This window comes from Glandiceps talaboti, chromosome 20 (assembly GCF_964340395.1).
Source record: "Glandiceps talaboti chromosome 20, keGlaTala1.1, whole genome shotgun sequence".
Classification (NCBI taxonomy): Eukaryota; Metazoa; Hemichordata; class Enteropneusta; family Spengelidae; genus Glandiceps; species Glandiceps talaboti.
In genome coordinates this window covers 16,081,166-16,105,724 of record NC_135568.1, presented here as the reverse complement: position 1 = coordinate 16,105,724, position 24,559 = coordinate 16,081,166, and the positions used below count along the sequence as shown (strand labels likewise).

The window sequence follows — 24,559 nt, the reverse complement described above, 5'->3', positions numbered from 1 at the left end:
TCAGCTTCAGGACAAGTCCTGCATCTGACACACCCCTTTCAGCTGCAGGACAATTCCTGCAACTGACACACCCCTTTCAGCTTCAGGACAAGTCCTGCAACTGACACACCCCTTTCAGCTTCAGGACAAGTCCTGCAACTAACACAGGTTCAATTTTACTGATTATGAGGGAAATTTGCTAAAATTAATAAATATCTTAATTCAGATGCAATTTTAACACATTTTGATGGAAATATTTTGAAAAAAACATTGCAGTGTGTTGATTTCATTATTTCACTGGAATCTTTGCAGTATATGAAAGGGTTTGACTACAGTAAACAAAATCTTGAAAATTGTCATGGAAAAATGTCAAAATTGATACCGTACACTCATTTATGAATCTTTCTTATGAAAATAATCTAAAAATGTGTACTTTTCGGAAAGTGGAAAATAGTTTTCGGGCTGTTTGAATATCATTACGTTGTAGTGACTGGCAATCAAACTACACAGAGGTTTTCTACTACACGCATTGTCAACAATACTAGTAGAAGTTATTGCCTTGTACTGAAAAGACAACCAGAACAGCCTTTCCTTTTTACCCCTAAAATTACCCTATAATGAAAGTCATGGGCATGGCTTTCTTTTGAGTTTCCCAGTTGCGATGCCCTACTCAGTAACTACCTACCTACCTACCTACTCACTCACTACTCAATCACCCACCCATGCACCCACTGCATATTAGGAACCCGCTAACCCACCCACCCACATACATACATACATACATACATACATACATACATACATACATACATACAGTCTCAGCTCCCCGCACCTTCTAAATTATTAATTGGCCATGATTTATAATTGTTTCAGACTACTACGATTAATTTCAAGTCAATGCGTAGTACTATTAATACAAGGTGTGTATGTAGAGGGGGAAAACTCTTCTGTTGAAACTTCAACTTTTGTTGTAAAAAGTTGACAACAGAAGTATCAACAGTTCAACCCCCCACCCCACCCGACATACATACATACATACATACATACATACATACATACACACACACATACATACATACATACATACATACATACATACACACACACACACACACGCAGGCAGTCAGACAGACAGACTCATGTATAAGTGAGTATTCCCAATGACATGCGTCGTACAAGTTTAATGTGTAAGAATTATTTCTCATATTAAAATGATTTCCACAATATAGAACTGTTCAAATTGAAAAGTTCTTTATTTCAGTTTTCATAACTTGCATATTACAGTATATTAAATTTGTATTTATGCCATCATATAAAATAAAAGAAGTCACGTGCAATGTCTGTGTATATATTCTGGTAGGTTGTCTGGCTAAATCGTAACGATACCGTATACGAACTAGAATATCTAGTAGGTAAAATGTGCGAAAGAAATTTCCGACTTCGTGGCTGCATGCGCACGCATCAGTGTCAACTTGACAAACAAAACGTGTCCAAATTGACAAAAATCGTTACCAGTATGTTCTTAGCCATCCACACAAATTGTACATCATTCGATATCTTTGTTGCTCCATGTCGTTTTTGCATTATATATATGTACAGCCCATTTCAAATAACCTTTCATCGGTTCTGTTAGATACAACCTCTCAGAAACCAATAACAAACTGTACATGCTACATTTTAAGACAGCAATATTGAATGAATATTGTTTGTTTGCAACACTTTGCTTGAATGAAATGATGTAATGCATGGTGGGCATGCAGACATTAAATGCAGCCGTCAAAACATTGGCGCCCCCATATCTACGTGTAGTTCCAGTATATCTAAAAAGTTAGACAAAATGTAGCAATAAATTGCGATTTTCCGCCGGCATAGTGTAGAATATGCAGTTTCTCGTTGGTTTCTGCGTGGTTGTATCAAACAGAGCCGCTGAACGGTACCATGAAACGGAATATATATATATATATATATATATATATATATATATATATATATATATATATATATATATATATATATATATATATATATATATATATATATATATATATATATATATATATATATATATATATATATATATATATATAGGAAGTCAGTGGTAAGATTTGTCCGTAGTACAGTGCTCGATACGTCTGCACGCAGAGCGGAGTATATGTTGAGGGTAGAAGAAAATCAAGTCGGGTTTTTCGTCTCTACAAGCCTGTTTCGTGAGTAAATCACTCGTCAGGAGATGTTGGTGTACACCAACATCTCCTGACGAGTGATTTACTCACGAAACAGGCTTGTAGAGACGAAAAACCCGACTTGATTTTCTTCTACCCTCAATATATATATATATATATACCGTATGCTGACATTTACGGATATGCTGATATATGTATGAAAAAGGAAGTTGCCCTAAATAATGAAAGGGAGAAGTTCTCACCTTCATGAACAATAGAGAAATGTGGAGGAAATATACAAAGTGTGCTATTGATGAAACTGCGGTTTTTCCGTCCATGGACGAATGATGATGATAATGATGTGTGTGTATATATATATGTATACTTATAATAGTATGTATCACGTGCTTGATCTTTACGCCATTGGGATATATAACGTTTCGCTTACTTTTGCTTTGTACATTTGATATGTTGTGACAGAATGCCATAGGATGGCAAACTTTCAACTTTTGAAATTAAGTAAGTTTTCGCATATATATGTATTGATTACAATACATGAGGTAGTTAACGTTGTTGAATACCCCACGAGTGTTTGAGTTACGTGGCGTCGTGCATCAGCTTTTTCAGCCAATTGACATCCTCATTCTCCAATTTCGAGAGGGCGCCCTCCTCGAGTCTTCTTGCCAAGCCTTCAAGAGTAACTGCATGGAAGAGGTCCGGAGCAAACATGTTATAGTCTGGCAGAAAGAAAAAATTAAGCTCTCTACGTCGTAGTCGTTGAATAAAGTATTTCAGCATGTCTTTTACTCTGTCTATCCTCTTCTCCTTCGACCACTGCTCGTCACGTGGGTATTTCACACAACAATGGAGAAATACTGTTTTTAGTTGGAATGTAGAAAAGCATTCAAAGAAACGCCTGTCTTTAGCTTCAGGTTTGGTTTTGAGATAGTGAATTAGGCACTTCAAGAAACGATAGCACGGTTTACGATTGGTGTTATCACTTTTGCTGTCGGCTTGTCTTAAGATGAATTTCTCCACCATAGAAAATGATAATCGCCACATTTTGTGTTTTTCTTCAGGTTCGTCGCTTTCTGAAAATGAGACAATCATGCAAATATTATTTCGGTAAACAATGAGACAAATAAATGACATTACCAACTTAATTATGAAAATCAATAACTTAACAAACAAACAAACAAACAGACAAACACAGACAGACAGACTGACGGACGGACGGACATAGCGAGAGAGAGAGAAACAAACAAACAAACAAACAAATAAATAAATAAACAAACAAACAAACAAACACAAAACTCATCAATTTATTTTGTCAATCCACTTACCCACCAACCAACACACAAAATAACCAATACACAATTTGCAACCAACAACACCAACCAACATTGAAAATCGGCCAAAAACAGAAGGACGGACGGACGGACGGACAGACAGACAGACAGACAGACAGACGACAACAAACACACAAACAAACAAACAAACCATCAATTGTCCATCCATCCACCCACCCAACAACCAACCAACCAACATACCAAACAACCAACTGACCATTTGCAACCACCATCAACCTACCAAATCGGCCATATAGGCCATTCGATATGATCAATTAACCAAACAACCGAACCATATTACTACTGACCAACATTACAATCATACCGTACAGTTGTTTTTGTTTATTTTTATTCTTATTTTGTCCTCATATTTTGTTAGATATCACGAATCTCGCATAAAAAATTTACTTTCAAACACTGATACGTTATCAAGCTCGACAATAGTAATTCTTTGTCAAAGAAGACGATGAAATGTAACAAAGAGCCCTGTCGAGCAGACGATACTTTGTTTCATTGAAATGATTACAATTGTATTTACCTTTCGGTGAAGGTTTAGCTACCACGTGTACAGGAATCACCTTAATTTCACTTGTCTGAACCCAGCGTAACCTTGCAGTCCAATCCTTAGTTCCCTCCAGATCACCAAACGTCTTGTTGAGTTTTATAGTCAGTACCAAATCTATGGAATATTCTTCACCTTTGTTAATAATATTTAGAGTCACCGCTGGACTTGTTCCATTGTCTGGCTCAATAGACACCTTCACCCCTACAAATTAAATCCATACAAAGATTTGCTGTGTTCCATATTATTATAATATTTGAGATAACGCTGTTTATTGAACTAGCGTGAACCTATTAATCAGAGACAAACTAAATGAGACCTGCTGTGATCGAAAATATGCAGGCCACAGTTTTAGAAGTGTATCTATAAGAAGTCGTATCTTTCAATTAATTTCGTCTATAGATGGATCTTAGCTACATATCTGGATGAGAACTTGGTATTTTTTTGACAATTCATAAAACAACACTACTAACTCTGCTGGTTTGTCTGTTTTGTTTTTTGAGGAGGTTGTGTTTGCTTTTTTTGTTTGTTGTTGTAAAATACATATACACTAAAGTCCAAATGATTAATTTTTCCGCCGTTGGGGGCGCCATACAGGTATAACATACCCTGTCACATTTGAACCCTGCGATTAGTACAGTCATAAAACTAGTCATCGGATTAAGAACATTTAAATGCTAGCTCAATCACTTAGGTTGTTTTACTTTAAAAGTATCGTCGCGAAAGGGATTCACAGTGAAATTGACTAAGTATAAACAGCAAAATTAGAGATACTTTGGAACCTTGATGAAAAGTAGAAATAAATGTGACGTTTTTCCAACCCGGCGCCGTCTACTACGGTCCTTGACCACACCGGTTTTTGAGAGAAACATTAATGCTGAATACTGCAATGAGTGCGCGATCAAAGTCCGCAGTAGAAAAGTCGTTGAAACGTTGAATCGAAACGTCGAATTCGTTTCTAAAATTCACCGTTCAAAAGTAGCTATATTTTACGGTCCTATTAATTCTTAGAACCACGAACTATCATATACTTTCCATTATGAGTTTGTTGGCTAGAATGTGTTTACTGGATATGATGTTCATATTTGGTGAAGTATCGCAGCAAATAAACAAAATAGAATATTATTTATAGCCATGCTACAAAACTTGTCAAAAATACGACAACTCTGGGCGTGAAAAAGCAGTATGATCTCGAATGTGAACGTACCTTTGTTGTTTTTACGATACAACCGTAACGCATATTTAACAACGTCATCTGCAAAATACTGTTTCATTTTCTTCGGACAAAGATATCCGTCTGGTGTACAGAAGGCTTCCCATTTTTGAATGTACTGTGGTCGAATCTCTAGTTCAACAAATCCCCGGCATGGGGAGACTATTTCGTGGCAGGTGATATATGTATCAATGTCCAATTCTAACATAACATCTAACTCATCGCTTTTGCAGACCTGTATGAGATAGAGATATACAAACATTGAAAAATACACACAAATGGGCCGTTTCCGATTAATTTGGTCACATGATAAACCTGAATGTTTTGATATTGTGACATTCCATTGACATCTTCGCATTAGTAAACCAATAGCTATACGTTTTGTTTTGTTGTGGTTAGTTCTCTACCTTCAGACCACGATGTAATATTGAGAGTAGGTATTATTCAAACGGTTACCGAGAAGAAAATGCATATGTCAACCTTTTTGTGTGGTTTTAATCAAGTTACTCCCAAATCAAAACTATATGAATGACAATTTAGTGTACTATATTTGCAGTATATGACGGTGAAAACGGGACAAAGGAGAGAAAGACTTCATCTTAACTACATTTCATCATGCTTAGGGGACTCAGGAAGTCATTGACACCTTGCTAACGTGGTTTGCACGACTTCTTTTAACTAGAATTGCAAATGAATGGCCTATCAAGCCTAGAACTTGAGAGGTTTACTGTACAACTGCATTCTGGGAAATAAAGTTAGGAGCTAAACATCTCCTTACAAAACATCCTTGCCTAAACAATGGGGTAGTGCTTCAAGAGGTTTCCTGAAAGTTGGTTGTTTCACAGTATGCCTCGCCCCCTGTGTGCAGCAGGCAAGCAGTTTTGCCATTTTCTGGGTCAACTAAGCAAGGAACTTTCAGTTAAGATAAAACCAGGGCCACCTTTGCTCTCCTTTTAAAAAAAAAACTTATGGTTCGTTACCTTGAGTAATTCATAATGGCTTCCTACGTTCAATCGTTTGACAGGCCTGTCAAATTTCTCCTTAGCACACTTTAGTACCTCCTCTATGATTGGGTTCATCACACCTACAGCTGTACCCTTCTCACTTCTCCCTGTGATAACGCTGTTTTGTAGTATATGGTCAAACACAGTCGACAGTGATTCTGGTTCGCATGCTGAGTGACGGCCCCGCGTCCCATCGGCGACAACGTCCACAGATTTAGATGACTTTGTTTTGGATTCATCAGTTTTGGAACGACTGAAGCATTGTCTCGATTCCCTCGATTCAATAGGACGACCAGGTTTCCAGTGGTCGAATGCGGTACTAGGTATGTTATATTTAGCAACAAGATCAGCATGATTCCCCGTATGTTCATCGGTCCTTAAAGCTTTTTCAGTCGGTTGTGATTTCATTGGACGAGAACTCGACGGGCGCTGACTTGATCCACGGCTTGCTGGTATGTCTTGATGGGCACCAACGCCCACAATTTCTGATGACTTTGTTTTTATTTTACAAGTTTTAGAACGACTTTCGCATTGTTTCGATTTTACAGGATAGTCTTGTTTCCAGTGGTCTAATAATGCAGTACTTGGTATTTTCTTAACAGAAGCCAGATCAGCAAGATTCACTGTATGTTTGACTGTCCTACTTTCCTCTTTCGACTGTGGCTTTTTTTGTACGGGGACACGAGCCGTGGCTTGGTCTTCGACTTGTTATATCTGCTCTAGTTTCTACCCTACGCTTGGATAGCTGTCCGTCAGTGCCGCATGCCGACAGTTCTTTTGTAGGGTTCCATCCATTACTCATCGCTTCAATAGGAATGTTATCTCTTTTGATCAAGTCTCCCAAATGCTTTCTGTCGTAAGCAGAGTGTACATGACGATCACCACCTGTTCTCCCCGGTATGATGTCTCTTTTACCTTGTGGATACTTTGAAACTGCCATGGTCAATTACGTTCCCTTTCACGCTAGAAACAAATCATATTGCCACAATGAAACCATGGCCAAACTTTACTTTGACGGAAATTGGTATCCTAAATGTGGGGAATATTAGAGGCAAGTTGTAATCTGGTTATTTCAAATTGTATTTTTGATACAAAGCTAGGCATATTTCAACTCTAGACTAACAAACAACAGAGACACAATAAACATAGCAGGATCCTTTGCCCAATCACATTGAACACTGGTAAGCATTGCTGTTCTTTCACACTGCAGTAGAAACATGCTTCTAATGAAAACGTCACACATGGACTTGATAATTTTAAAAGCTGCAATTGTTTATTTTCTAACTGATCATGATAATCAACATATCAACTTGACTCCTTTTACATCCCCACTGTGTGCAGCACCTATGTAATTGTTTCTTTTGCATTTGAAGTAGTCTGAATGTGTGTAAAAATGTCATGTTACATGAGTGAAACACCAAAACAACATCATTTTAGCTGTAACATAATACACTAGAATGCATAGGACCATGTTGCCCTTTTATGGCATGCCCAACATCTGGAAAAAAGTATGTAAAACTCATTTATTGTAACCTTACTTCAAGAGGAGAAATTAACTTATCAGGGTTGGTAGGCCCTTGTATTGTCACTGAACCAACCTTGGCCACAATAACAAAATTCCATTAGTAAAATGTATATTCAAGATTAGGACACAGTTCATCCGCGCATCCCCTCCTCTCCAATTTCAAGTACAGGTGTGAAGCCCTCAAATTAATTGTACGGCTTGGAAACCAGTCGTAATTATATGTTTATATTGTAACCATTAAATAATACAGACAGTAGGTGTTATTTTTCCATTATTAACTACCCTATCAAAACGAATCTTGCGAAAATCAATAGATATTGCGAATAAGAACATGATGGGTCATTGGATCAGCATGTGAATCATTCTGTCGTTACCTGACCTGTACCTGACTTGTACCTCACTGACCTGCGTTTTGTACCGACCGTTTCAACAACCATATGGGCAGCGGATTCTGCCTGGGAAAATAGCCAAATCAAATTAATATTCGTTAATTTTGATATGTCGAAAGAAAGTGAAAGATGCTCTTTGCTCACTTTCCATTGAAATGGCATGGATAAAGAGACGCCCACGTGTTTCCCCGTCACGACTCAAGGCCCACTCACTATACTACTATTATAGTCTAGTTCGTATACGTATACACTAATAATACAGTATCGTTACCATTTACACCTCCACTCACAGGTTTAGTTAGAAACCACTTTGACATCCAGAGACTAATACTATATCGTCCATTGTGGTTACTCAGTCACGATTGGTACTACACTTCTTACACCTAGCCCCAATCTGATTAAAATCTGATGTTAGATAGGCTGGTTTTCCTGTATTTACCTTTATTCCATCGTTATTGCGTCTTTTAAGTTAGTTTTTTTTCCTGGGCGAACGAACGATGGAATAAAGGTAAATACAGGAAAACCAGCCTATCTAACATCAGATTTTAATCAGATTGACCTAGCCCCTGACCCCGTGACCTTAACTTATATTCTCTCTAAAATTAAGCAAAGTATGTATTATACCCGTGTCTAAAAATAAACCTTGTGACTCATTTTGTTGATGACTGTACTCAAAATTACAAGTAATATATCACTACAGACATGTCTACAACCATGTGTGTACATTTATATTACTCACCCCATCTCACAGTTTCCATGTTTGAATGAGGGAAACACGTCACTGTGACCTTTTGACCTTGTTATCTTGCTACAAGTGAATACATTTTGATTCATCTTGTCTGCAAATCAGTTTGATGAATCTAGACCCTACCGCGCCGTCACGTCGCTCTTATCTGATCTCTACGTTCTTATTAGATTCGTAAATAAATGAATGTTGAACTCTTTGACCTCACAGAAGCGAGAAGGTGGCGAAAACCTGGGGCTTAACACCGATATCAGTTCTAACCCTTGAAAAATATAATGAAGACGTATTTCACAAAGAATTTGACCTAAGAATGCCTAGCAACGACTGCCCCATGCTCGTTGACATATAAAACAAATGGTACGTGACAGTCGAAAAACCCAAACTAAGATAAACACATCCGCCGATTGTGACTCCATATATAGTAAGGCCTAACAAAAAACATTGTGTGGTGTTCTTTTATTTTGTCTATCGGTGAGAAGAGCGTGACGGTTTTACAGGATGTTTTGTTTGGCGGGGTTCGGTTATTTCTGATTACTCGCCACTATGTGTTGTGTGAATTAGTGGTAGTTGACAGACTCTATCATTCCCTTGTTTCACAGACAGAGATAGGCATATAGACACAGACATCCATCCAGCATGCATGCATGCGCCCGTACGTACGTACGTACGTACATACATACATACATACATACATACATACATACATACAGACAGACAGACAGACAGACAGACAGACAGACAGATAAAGTAACATATACGGTAAAAATAATGTGTGAGAGTGAGATAGAGAGAAGAGAGGGAGAGAGAGAGAGGGATGGGGGAGGGAGGGAGAGAGAAAGCGGCTTCATCATTATGTGTGTGCCATTTCATTGGTTTAATCTACACTACATAGTCTGAAAATATGTTGTATTAAATGATAATGTATGATGTATGGTTAGGATGTTTCTATCTGTCTGTGAAACAATGGAATGATTTAGTCTAGCATCTACCGCTCATTCATACACATAGTGACAAGTAATCAGCAAGAAACAGAAATACCCCCCCCCCACACACACACACAACAGAATATCCGGTAAAACGGCCACGCTTTTCTCACCGAAAGACTAAATGAAAGAGCACTTCAATGCGTTAGTGTTTAAACAAATAGGATATTTAGGTCACCGGTACACCTTACAAACAAACAGTGAACCAGTGTCTACAGCAGTGTAAATTATTACCTGTGCTAGAAAATAACGCTAACAACTCATTGGCTGTGTCCTACAAAATGTATGCTACCACCGCGTGTTTCAGGTCCATGTAAACGTTAGCGCAAATTGTCATGCAGATTGTCTCAGTTGGCTCGATGACATGCTACTAACATGTTAGGCTGGAGTCAGAATTTATGGCGGGGGGGATAGATTATTTTGGTCAAAATTCTTTTCGCAGTGCCCCCCCCCCCTCCTTCGCACTCTCAAAAAATGTCATGCTCCCACCCCCGAAATGAACCCAAGAATTTTCGTAGCTACCCCCCCCCCCGCCCTTGCCGGCTACATATTTTAATGTACAGTACCCCCATCCCCTCCACTTTACAGTTGTACAGTATAGTGCACTACATTAAACTACCAGTGGAAATCAACTTCAGCGTCCATGCATAACAATGAGAGATTTCTTTACAAATATATGTGGGCTTTGCGAAAAGAGGTCTCACATTGGGCTGTACTTTGAGATACTTAGTCGGCAGGGTTTTATCTTTCAATATTGATTCTGGGCAGAAACAACATCCCCCGTGATAGCTAGTTGGGAGTGGGTTCCCCCTCCCACAGTAAGAACTTTAAAAAAAAAAATAAGGACATGTAGGAGGCCATTTAATGGCATAAAATTTCAAACCATACACATTATCGAAAGCTATAGAGTACCTTGAAAATTCTCTTCATTATCCCAATTTTACTGTCAATACATCATTAATATACAACTGGATAGCTAAATTACCTACACTTTAACCTTATCTAGTCAGAGATATTTTGGCAGACACACACATTTGCTTGGCTACTGTCTGCCTCATAATTAAATGTATGGTAGGTAAATGAAGTGTAAAGTTTTGCAAAGTACAAGGTAAACGACTGCTCCTGAGGTTTGAGTGTTCAAAAAAGTCTCCAAAGACAGATAGATAGAGAGAGAGAGAGAGAGAGAGAGAGAGAGACAGAGACAGAGAGAGAGAGAGAGAGACAGACAGACAGACAGACAGACAGACAGACAGACTGCCTGTCTCTCACAGAGTCAAATTTTCAAAGTGCGATTGCGTTCTAGAGTACACAGATTTGGATCATATCGGTGTACTTAGTGCACAACATATCGGAAGCCTTACAAAGTCAACGTACATGTAGGCTGTTCACAACACACTCCAGTCGTGTAGCGTAGTGTACATACTCAGTACATCTGTTGAATTACCTACATACCTCATGGTTTAGGAAGTACACATACTCGACTCCTGGCGTTATGGATGCACCAACATCGACAGTAACACAGCCTGGGAATATTCGTAACTCGTCCTCTTTCACAATGATTAGTAGTAACTGCGACCTGTAATTTCCACCGCCATCCCCAAACTTCTATTCAACCCACCACCCACTCAGGGACTTACCCACTTATACTTCTAAAATGTGTAAAACGCCGTTTACCATGTGGCCTTGGAATCTGAGTTGTCGATCGTTTCGAGGAAATTCATCCTGGCGGTAAAATGAGTACAAAGATCATGGCTCTTCAAAAGTGAAAGTCGAATTTTTGAATCAGATAATGAATATCGCTCTAAATGTGGAATATTTTCATAAACACTTACAAATAGAAATCACTACCAAACATATTATGAGGATATATTTTGTTAGGTTCATTTTGTGTTTGGATCGTATGAGTGAGAGTATGAATTGGTATATATGCTGCCTGTATTCTATGCATATGATTAACGCATGCGCATATTACATTTTGCAGCGAGACTGACCATAACCGATGACCAAATAATAAAATAGCCGCCACATTTGAAATAAGATATGCAAATTTAATTACAAACAACCATGAACAACTATTTCATATCATGAACACTGATCGCATGTCGACGCTTCAGTAACAGCATGTGTGTGTGTGTGTGAGAGAGAGAGAGAGAGAGAGAGACAGACAGACAGACAGACAGACAGACAGACAGACTGCCTGTCTCTCACAGAGTCAAATTTTCATAGTGCGATTGCGTTCTAGAGTACACAGATTTCGATCATATCGGTGTACTTAGTGCACAACATATCGGAAGCCTTACAAAGTCAACGTACATGTAGGCTGTTCACAACACACTCCAGTCGTGTAGCGTAGTGTACATACTCAGTATATCTATTGATTTACCTACATACCTCATGGTTTAGGAAGTACACATACTCGACTCCTGGCGTTATGGATGCACCAACATCGACGGTAACACACAGCCTGGGAATATTCGTAACTCGTCCTCTTTCACAATGATTAGTACTAACTGCGACCTGTAATTTCCACCGCCATCCCCAAACTTCTATTCAACCCACCACCCACTCTCGGACTTACCCACTTATACTTCTAAAGTATGTAAATCGCCGATTACAATGTGGCCTTGGAATCTGAGTTGTTGATCGTTTCGCGAATTTCATGAAAAATGAGTACGGCTCTTCAAAAGTGAAAGTAGAATTTTTGAAACAGATAATGAATATTGCTCTAAATGCGGAATATTTTCATAAACACTTACAAATTTAGAGTGTGTGTGTGTGTGTGTCTCTCTCTCTCTCTCTCTCTCTCTCTCTCTCTCTCTCTCTGTGTGTGTGTGTGTGTGTGTGTGTGTAAGGAAAATTAAACGAAAACCAAAGGAAAATAAACCAATAAAACGATTTCCTTGATATATGGTCGATATATGTAAAATACGTCGCAGCGGTATCCTTATCGTCCCTTCCCTACCGATTGTGTAAGGAATGATAAGAGCGCCCACTACGGCAGATCTTTCACATACATTTATTTAAAGCATCAATGTATTACTTTATTTGACAAAATTACTCTTCACAAAGATGTTATTTTTTTCTTTAACGTATTAGCAATCATGTCAGCAAGACTTGTAGTAAAAGGATAAACTGCATACGAGACAATGTACCTTGTATAACTGGAATATAGACTTTATTTATCAAAGCCCTGAGTTCCGACGGCATCACGGCCTCACTCCAAAGCCAGAGCCAGGAGGAGCAGATGCTCACAGCACCGCGGTCAAAAGTACCGAAAGTCACGCATAGGAGATGAGCTTCCTAAGATAACAAGAGGTCATGCATAATTATGAGCGTCATGGAAATGAAACAAAGGACGCTAAACTTTAACTTGAATGACATCTCCAGACATAAGATATTAGTGTACCTATTGTCTTGACAGCCATGTGAGCTATTGCGATAAAAGATATTCATTTATCTAACTAGGTGTTTGCCGACATGTAGAAACAGCGTCGTGTCTGCACCTCAACACAGTAATTACTAATTCATGACAAATACATGTATATTATGCTAACCATAAATGGAAATTCTTTTCTTTACTATAACAAACAAAAATATATTAATTTCATCCATAAATGTAATAATTTTCGTTATCACCCGATGTTTTTTTGAAATTGTTTAGTTTATAGGTTCAATAGCTTACTCATATAATGTCATCTACTGTGAACAGTAGTGTATCACCCGAGGGTAAACGTATTATTTGTAGCTGTATCCATGATAAATCAAATCAAACTGAATTTGTGCCCACAGCCAAAAAATCGCGCCCTCTACGTCGAATACGATTCAACCTGTTTATATACTTCTTGTATGGACAATGGATAATACATTACAATGTCTAATTGCATGCATTTGTATTTTAACAATTTAGTGAAAATATTGTGGTTGTGTGGTCGAAAAATGATACTTCAGTTACATATATAGTGCAGTTTTAATATTTAAACTTGCCAGTACACTGCAATTTTATCATAGTTTCCTACTTGAAAAATGAATGTAAAATAACATAGACCAAATCTGTGTTTGTAACTCTTGTAAATACTTAGCAAAATGATGAAAAAATAAGTTTACATATTTATCAGTCTTTTGCAATTCATTGTACTACAAACAAGAACTTGGCAAGTGTTGTGTCACATTGATTTGTGAAGTAGGAAGCCATGATAACATTGTTATAAATTAAAAATCCATAATAAATACCCAATCCTCATCCAAAAGGCTTCTAATTAACATGGACACTGTGTTTAATTTTTACATATAATGCCAATCATAATAAATAAATACACTGTCAACTGCAAATATATTAAACAGTACCAATCATAAATATATTGGTCATATATAAATATATGTCATCAACAAATATTATGCTTTTTTTAATTCAATACTAAAATCATAAATACATTGTCAACTACACATATAATAATTAATATAATACCAATCATAAATATACCTGAATATATATATATATATATATATATATATATATATATATATATATATATATATATATATATATATATATATATATATATATATATATATATATACATCTGAAATAAACAACCAGATAAGAATGGGATTGCGTATGTCATATACATAAGTTGTTGTATCCTCACTTCCTCTATTACATTTACCTCCCCTTTTTTGTACACACACACACACACACACACACACACACACACACTGACATCCATTCCTAAAATGTGACCTCATTTCCCTTTCGAAAGGTAAAAACGACCACCAAAATAATCTTCCAAGATATAAAGTACGCCTAATGTTTCTAGAAACATATCCATTTCAAAAGCAGTCAGACGTTAACATTAAGTATTAAATTATTTCCTCTTTAAATTGTGCGTTTTCTGTGGTATTAGATCAAAATGAGAGGAATACGTGTATAATTTGTCACGAAATTCTAAATATGTATTAGCTTTGTGTGCAATGGTGCGTTTGCCACATTTAATACTTAATAATGGCTGTAATCAGGCAAATTTCGCTGTTGAAATATACTCAAAACTTCTTTAAACCTGTTTGCATATATCTTGAAGTGGGACATTCTCAGCTTGTAGTGATAGTAACACACATTTTTAGAAATACACAAACCATTCGATATGCATTTGAGAAAGAATTTGTGATTCAATCTGAGAAATAACTTCAGAAAATATGCACTACATATACTTTATGGTTGAATTTTAGCAATCAATAAAAAACATTTGAAGTAGATGCTTTCTTTGACACCTAGTAGCTTTCATAAACATGCTCAAAATGATAAACATACCATCATTTGTTTTCATTTAAACTTTAAATCCGTCAAATCAATAGGATTATTTTTAATTTTCATTATTTTTAAATGTCGTATTTAAATAATTGATTTGCAGTGTCCGTAACAGTATTACACATGCATAAATATCACAATTGGTACATAGAGTATACAGTTAGGTTTCAAGCGGCAAGACATTTTTCACTAAGAATTAAGTACACAAACAAAATATACATACTGATACCGCACACGCATAATATAACATAAATCAATGACATCTCACTGAGAACGCAAATTAACATCACTGTCGCATATATGGAAATGAAATGCAAATAAGAAATGTGCCAAGGTGACCTTACTTTCAATCCCTGGAAAAATAGTCTCCAGCACCGATTTGGCGTTACTCTTTACTTTTTTCCAGGTTAATCAATGAACAGATGTCAACAGACACATCAGTCGTCCTGTGAAATCAATGCCAATTCTATACATAACTCCTGTGACGGCCTTTCTTTCTAGTGTGACAGCCTGCACATTGAGCTGTGGCCCAGGTGACGTCAAGTGCAGCATCATTGTTAATCCTTTTAATAACATATACAATTGGAAAGACCATGGAACATCTAATTGTTTGATAGAACCGTCGTCCTGTTAAATACCAATTCTATACATAAGTCCCGAAACGGCCTTTCTTTCTTGTGTGACAGCCTGCACATTAAGCTGTGTAACCTGTAATATCCTTATTCATTTCATGCCAAATATAACGAGATCTATTGTATATAGGCAACGTGATGGCCTCAGGTGACATCAAGTTAAGTATCAGTGTGAATCCTCTTAATAACATGTTATTGGAGAGACCATGGAATATCTAATTGTTAAATAGAACCGTTGCCTACATCAGACTTTTAAGATGGTGACCATAAAAAACAAAATTCAATTGCTCAACAAGTAATTTACCTGTGTATTTGCAATATGTTTAGCCAATTTCTCATTATTTGGTAGAACACCGTTTGACAAAAATATAATCAATGTAACTAAATGTGTATTTTGTAACCGTGAATCTGATCAGCTGATACATCAGAATGTAACTAATCATTTGATGAAACCGACTGGGTATGATTATCAGTGCTGACTGAAACACCACTCTTCCTGATTCACCTGACTGATGCTGTAGAGAGCAGTAGATAATGATGTCATCACATTCCAATACGATTGTATCATTGCCTATACAAAAGTGTTGACAAATCGTAAGCAGAATTTGAAATAATCATGTTATCTTTGTCCAGTTTGTGTAATCGGTAGCCTTTGGGGGCAGGCTTCAGTGTACAAGAATGTCTGACCTTCAGCCATAATTGACAAGGTAGTTGAGTTGAAACACGCAACTTGGAAATATGATATCCCAAGTATAGGCCATCAAGGTGGATTCTCCTCAACTTACATGGAGTGTGGGTAACAGTATGTCACGACGGATACAACGCAACTACTGCAAATGTCTTCCTTCTCTTACTGAATCCTATATAGGCTAAACTAGACAGAGAGACAAACTGACTGATAGACATACAGAAAGAGAAGCCTTCACAGCAAACATATTGTGTATCGTAGGTGCAACTAACGAAGCTGTTTGTGCCCAATTTAAATTTGTCTGTGTACCAAATGGTTCTGTCTCTAGTAGAAGAGGGAAGAGGAACACACTTGGCAGAGGGCATTTTTTATGATGAGGAAATAACATCAATATCTCCATCGAGTGGATGAAAGATATTCATACAGCTCAATGGAAGGGAGAAATAGATGGTAAAGTAAAAGTTAGCGAGAACTAAAAATCAGGATTAGTCAAATTGTACCCACTCCTAACTGTACCTTCCATCCTTTGACATTCCAATTATATGCTAAAGGGATGGTTTTCAAAATATAATAGACACTTTCGTATTGATTTCGTAATATTCACTCATACTAGAAAATTGGAAGAGTTAGAAAAATAACACAGGACATGGTGAAGGTGCGTTTTACCCATTGCTGTTGATTTTATTACCATAAAGATATATAATAAAGATATAACCATTAATAATCCATAATACCCATATACCAATTATACAATTAATAGCTGATTACCAATCGTAAATTACATGCCTTATTGTCAAGAAAAAATGGTTCATGAGTTGTCGTGGAAATAGTAGGATATCTTTGAAGTGGAACATTTCTCCTTTAGCAGTCACTTTGCATTCAATAAATATTTCATATTGCAATCATAAATTGTCAACTATAAACGTAATAATTTCTTAAACATCAAGTCAATCATGAATACATTAATATCAACCACAAATGTGATACATTAATTTCAATAATTGATGCACTTTTCTATGTATTATAGCAAGTCTTCCTTGGTTTTACACATAGTCCCCAAAATTATATATATTGTGTTATAATTTGATAACATAATGCTTCTTCAATTCTCATCATAAATAGCAATGTCTAATAACAAAGGGGTGTAAATTAACCAACAATATCAATCAAACAACAATACCAATCATAAATGTATTAATAATAACCATATATGTAATAAATGCATTCCGAAATATAATAATAATTATGAATAAAATTATGTTTACATTAATTGTAATACTAACCATGGCCTTAAAGAATTTCAACTTTACTTTAATAATGATATTATGACAAAATAGCCCTTTCCCAAAGGTGCTGAGATGATCTTCTTTCCATACAATAACTCTACATGGACCATATATGAGACAAAAAAATAAGTCTCTTATGTCAATCTTACCTTAAACTAACGAAATACATTCTAAATATAACATCAGCCATATATGCATTGAAAATAAAAAATGCAGTAAAAACAACCAAAAATGTAACAATAACCATACATGTAAAATATTGAACATTGCTGTAAAGAAAGTTGTAATGAAATCAATTATAAATGCAATACCATCAACACAATACCATTCATAAATGTATTCATAAATAGGGAAAATGTAGTCATCCTCTCAAAAATACTGTTTTAGCAATTCGCCTTAAATATTTGTCTATTGTTCGTCTTACTTATTGTGGACACAGAATTCCACGTTTGGATAGTTAAAATGCTGTTGGCTAAATGACAAGTTTACTTTTGGAATCGGAAGGTTATCACTGATTTTAGCTCTTTTTCAGATAGCTATAGCACTAGTACATCAACTCAAATATCATGCATTGCTTTCATTTTGCTTTGATGTATCTTTACAATTACACAACTGGTGAAGAGCTGGTCTTGGCTCGAAACGTAGTGAAATAAAAGAAATTTCAGTAGTGATGATTCTGGTCTTTTAATTGTTCTTAAATTTCATTCTGTCTTGTGTGTGTGTGTGTCCCATGGTGAAGACTGTGGTTTCTTTAAGATTCTTCTGCATATTTCAGCGTGATTGGATATAAGTTCTGAAAAATATTAATTAAAATTGTGAGTATCAAATTGTGTACATAACGCTATCTTTCATGTATTGTTTGTTTAGTAATATGTATCATATGCAGACAACATCAGGGAAGGCTGTTACATACATCCTCAATTTATTAGTAAATCCAAATTTCAGTTTAATAATGTTGCAGAAATAATAATAATAATAATAATAATAATAATAATAATAATAATAATAATAATATATATATATATATATATATATATATAATATATATATATATATATATATATATATATATATATATATATATATATATAAATTTGGTAGTTCTGGAACTCTTTCTTAGTTGTAACTCGGAGTTTCACGCATCGTGCGATCATCAGACTACTGATCAGACAATACCACTGTGTGTGAGCAGTTGTCTGATGATCGCACGATGCGTGAATCTTCGAGTTACAACCAAGAAAGAGTTCCAGAACTACCAAAACTATTATGCTCTGTCACTGCGGTATAAAGCAATGTCTTAGCAGATTGATACGAGTTATATATATGTATTGTTTGATCACTTTTGATGCTATAATAACACATAGTATATGTCTGTATTTACCTTCAACATCAGTTCCAGTCACACAAGTATAACCCAATGTCACTCCCATTATAGGTGATATCGGTATGACATCATCATCCGGAGCGTATAAAGACATAAACTGTGGAATGTTATCAACCTTGTTGAAATCTATCAGCTCACTTGCCTTCCCAGACGTGAAGGTAGACACATAACCACATAATCCTCTTTTACCCTTATATCTTGGGCAAGTGACCTCTTGTCCTGTACCAAGCTTAATCAGGATCTCTATGAAATCATTACCATCATATACGTCTTTACAGACACGACCCATAGCCGTGTCCATCCTTCCATTTACTTCTACTAATTTGAAATCTCCATTAGACATTGGAAAGAACTCAATGATTACATGTTGGTTATCAAAACCTTTATCTATCATGTTAGATACTATGCAATCATTATGTTGCCAGAGCTTTCTTTCTTCAACTTTTGTCAAAGTTGCAGGGGTTACCCCTCCAACAAAAAACAGGGACTCCTCTGTTGGTTGATTTTCATAAAACAACCACTCCAAAGTATTAAGGTGTATTACTTTACCATTCTGGACGCAGGAATTCGTTTGTATTATTTTAGGGACTGCTATAAATTCTTCCATGATGGCACAACGGGAAAGACAGTGTGGGTAGAATTCAACACTTATCCACTTTCTTAGAAAAGTTTCCAGTGACTTGTTTTGCAAATGACTTTTCAAATGCGCGGCAATGATATCTGCTTTGCTTTTGATCTTACATACACCAATCGAATCACTTCCCATGGCTGGTTTTAGACAACAAGAACCACCTACCATGCTGATAAAATCAGTTGCCTTGTCGATAACAGCTTCCTGTCTGTCATCCAGATTCAAAAATGTGTAGTGTATATGGGAAGGATCTGAATCAAGGAATTCCCTGGTGTAAAATTTGTGATTTGCTAGAAATGCCGACTCCACAGAAGGCCCTCTGATGTTAGGCAAAATGGATGCTATGATAGCATGGATAAATGATGCTTCGTCACTTCCACTAAGCACTAAATCGACCCTATTTTGCAGCGCTTGTTCAATACACCTTTCTGTATACTGGGAAATATCGAAGACTGGCACCTCAAACGACGGTTTCCATCTTGCATATATAAAGCTATATTTATTTAGTACCCAAGTTGGTAACTTAACTAAATTCGAGAAGACAATTTCGTCGGCTTTACTTGGACAAAGTACCAGACATTGTTTTAATGTTGATGCCATAGTGATGATTAATCTGAAACTGTAAAATAAATATCTAGATAAGAATGCGTATGTCATATACATAAGTTGTTATATCCTCGCTTCCTCTAGTACATTTACCTCCCCCTTTTTGTGTATACTACCCACACACACACACACACACACACACACACACACACACACACACACACACATAGACTGATATCCATCCCTAAAATGTAACCTTCCCTTTCGAAAGGTAAAAACGACCACCAAAACAGTCCTCCAAGATATAAAGTACGCCTAATGTTTCTAGCCCCATATCCGTTTCAAAAACAAGCAGAGTTTAACATTAAGTAAAAACACTTATTAGTATTTCCTCTTTAAATTGTGCATTATCTGTGGTACTAAATCAAAATGAGTGGAATACGTGTATACTTTGTCATGAAATTTTAAATATGTATTACTTTTGTGTGCAATGGTGCGTTCGCCGCATTTAACACTTTTAATCACACGTACGCGAGCTGGCTATGATAAGGCAAATGTCGCTGTTGAAATATACTCAAAACTTCTATAAACCTGTTTGCATATATCCTGAAGTCGGACATTCTCTGTTTGTAGTGACAGTAACACACATTTTTAGAAATACACAAACCTTTCGATATGCATTTGACAAAGAAATTGTGATTCAATCTGAGAAATAATTTCAGAAAATATGCACGATATGTCCTTTATTGTTGAATTTTAGTAACATCTGAAGTAGAAACTTTCTTTGACACCTAGTAAATTTCATAGAAATGTTTAAAATGACAAGCATGCCATCATTTTTTGATTTAAACGTTAATTCCGTCAAATCAATAGGATTTTTTTTAATTTTTCATCAGAAATGTTTAAAATGTCGTATTTAAATAATACACAGTGTCCGTAACAGTATTATAAATATAAAAATTGGTACACAGAGTATAGAGTTAAGTTTCAAGCGGCAAGACATTTTTCATTAAGTTAAATTAAGTACACAAACAATAATATACATACTGATACTGCGCAAGCATAACATGACATAACATCTCACTGAGAACGCAAATTAACATCACTGTCGCATATACGAAAATGAAATGTAAATAGGAAATATGCCAAGGTGACCTTACTTTCAATCCCAGGAAATATAGTCTCCAGCACCGATTTGGCGTTACTGTTCACTTTTTTCCAGGTTAATCAATGAATAGATGTCAACAGACACGTCAGTCGTCCTGTGAAATCAATGCCAATTCTATACATAACTCCCGTGACGGCCTTTCTTTCTAGTGTGACAGTCTGCACATTGAGCTGTGGCCCAGGTGACGTCAAGTGCAGCATCATTGTTCATCCTCTTAATAACATATACAATTGGAAAGACCATGGAACATCTAATTGTTTGATAGAACCGTCGTCCTGTTAAATACCAATTCTATACATAAGTCCCGAAACGGCCTTTCTTTCTTGTGTGACAGCCTGCACATTAAGCTGTGTAACCTGTAATATCCTTATTCATTTCATGCCAAATATAACGAGATCTATTGTATATAGGCAACGTGATGGGATCAGGTGACATCAAGTTCAGTATCAGTGTGAATCCTCTTAATAACATGTTATTGGAGAGACCATGGAATATCTAATTGTTAAATAGAACCGTTGCCTACATCAGACTTTTAAGATGGTGACCATAAAAAACAAAATTCAATTGCTCAACAAGTAATTTACCTGTGTATTTGCAATATGTTTAGCCAATTTCTCATTATTTGGTAGAACACCGTTTGACAAAAATATAATCAATGTAACTAAATGTGTATTTTGTAACCGTGAATCTGATCAGCTGATACATCAGAATGTAACTAATCATTTGATGAAACCGACTGGGTATGATTATCAGTGCTGACTGAAACACCACTCTTCCTGATTCACCTGACTGATGCTGTAGAGAGCAGTAGATAATGATGTCATCACATTCCAATACGATTGTATCATTGCCTATACAAAAGTGTTGACAAATCGTAAGCAGAATTTGAAATAATCATGTTATCTTTGTCCAGTTTGTGTAATCGGTAGCCTTTGGGGGCAGGCTTCAGTGTACAAGAATGTCTGACCTTCAGCCATAATTGACAAGGTAGTTGAGTTCAAACACGCAACTTGGAAATATGATATCCCAAGTATAGGCCATCAAGGTGGATTCTCCTCAACTTACATGGAGTGTGGGTAACAGTATGTCACGACGGATACAACGCAACTACTGCAAATGTCTTCCTTCTCTTACTGAATCCTATATAGGCTAAACTAGACAGAGAGACAAACTGACTGATAGACATACAGAAAGAGAAGCCTTCACAGCAAACATATTGTGTATCGTAGGTGCAACTAACGAAGCTGTTTGTGCCCAATTTAAATTTGTCTGTGTACCAAATGGTTCTGTCTCTAGTAGAAGAGGGAAGAGGAACACACTTGGCAGAGGGCATTTTTTATGATGAGGAAATAACATCAATATCTCCATCGAGTGGATGAAAGATATTCATACAGCTCAATGGAAGGGAGAAATAGATGGTAAAGTAAAAGTTAGCGAGAACTAAAAATCAGGATTAGTCAAATTGTACCCATTCCTAACTGTGCCTTCCATCCTTTGACATTCCAATTATATGCTAAAGGGATGGTTTTCAAAATATAATAGACACTTTCGTATTGATTTCGTAATATTCACTCATACTAGAAAATTGGAAGAGTTAGAAAAAATAACACAGGACATGGTGAATGTGCGTTTTAACCATTGCTGTTGATTTTATTACCATAATAAAGATACATGATAAAGATATAATCATTAATAATCAATAATACCCATATACCACTTATTTAATTAATAGTTGGTTACCAATCATAAATTACATACCTAGAATAAAAACGTACCCGAATTACTTGTAGCGTAATGCATACTTTACTACATCTACTGTATTTCAAGCTGTATACATTACAGGGACAGTATATAATCGAACTGAAACTTGAAAAATAATGTACCTGTTCCAGGCACCTATGAACCAAGGCATCACATGTTCATAAACTCACGTACTCTGAATAATGGGTCAATCTGTTGACAAAGTTTGAAGTGCGCAGTCAAATATTTCAGGTACAATATTCTAGTTTGTGTTTTGAACAGAAGTTCAATTCAATAACTATGGGTTACCAACACAGGTGAATTTTCATTTGATCATTAAAGCAGGTGTCAGTAATGGGCTGTACATAATAGTACATGTTTTAGTTTTGAAATTTTCTCCATTTGAGATATCTGCTGGCAAATGCGACAGTGGTTTCTGCTAGATAATATTTGAATTGGTGTATAAGTTGTCGGGGAAATAGTACGATATCTTTATAGTGGAAGATTTCTTCTTTAGCAGTCACTTTGCATTCAATGAATATTTCATTTTCTAATATTCACTGTACAGCAAATAATATCAGCATCGCCCTTTTATTTATAACTTAAGGCGTAGAATGGATTATGCTATAGCAATTGACGATTACAGGTGATAAAATAACTATTAAACCTTTTAAACATTCTTATATAGTATACCTATAAAACCCCTAACTTAATGATAATAAACTATCTGGTATACCTATATAACCCTTAACGTAATGATAATATACTATATAGTTTACCTACATGACCCATAACTTAATGACAATAGTCTTAACATTACTGTTATACTTTGCTAAGAAATACACGCCAACAATGTTTTTTTTACTATAATTACATTAGGTCAATCAGTCTTTTTTATGTATACCTTTTTTAAACCAACCGCATAATGGATTAATCTATGGCAATAGACAACTAAATAATATGGTAAAGTGATATTTAAACTTTTCACACACACACACACACACACACACACACACACACACACACACACACATATATATATATATATATATATATATATATATATATATATATATATATATATATATATATATATATATATATACTGTATGGTTTACGATATTATATATATATACATACATATATATAAACTTTTTCAAACAGATATATATATATATATATATATATATATATATATATATATATATATATATATATATATATATATATATATATATATATGGTAAAGTAATAGTTAATCAGTATACCTG

At 35.8% G+C, this 24,559-nt stretch overlaps 1 protein-coding gene across 1 annotated transcript; it reads right to left on the bottom strand.

Annotated features, from left to right (window-relative positions):
- Positions 1 to 2,738: 2,738 nt before the first annotated feature.
- Positions 2,739 to 6,677, bottom strand: LOC144450612 (cyclic GMP-AMP synthase-like receptor 1). Its single transcript, XM_078141257.1, has 4 exons — positions 6,246 to 6,677; positions 5,260 to 5,500; positions 4,029 to 4,256; positions 2,739 to 3,232 (listed from the first exon to the last, which is right to left on the bottom strand). Exons 1-4 carry the CDS (start codon positions 6,675 to 6,677, stop codon positions 2,739 to 2,741), a joined length of 1,395 nt encoding a protein of 464 aa, XP_077997383.1.
- Between the last annotated feature and the right edge of the window lie 17,882 nt (positions 6,678 to 24,559).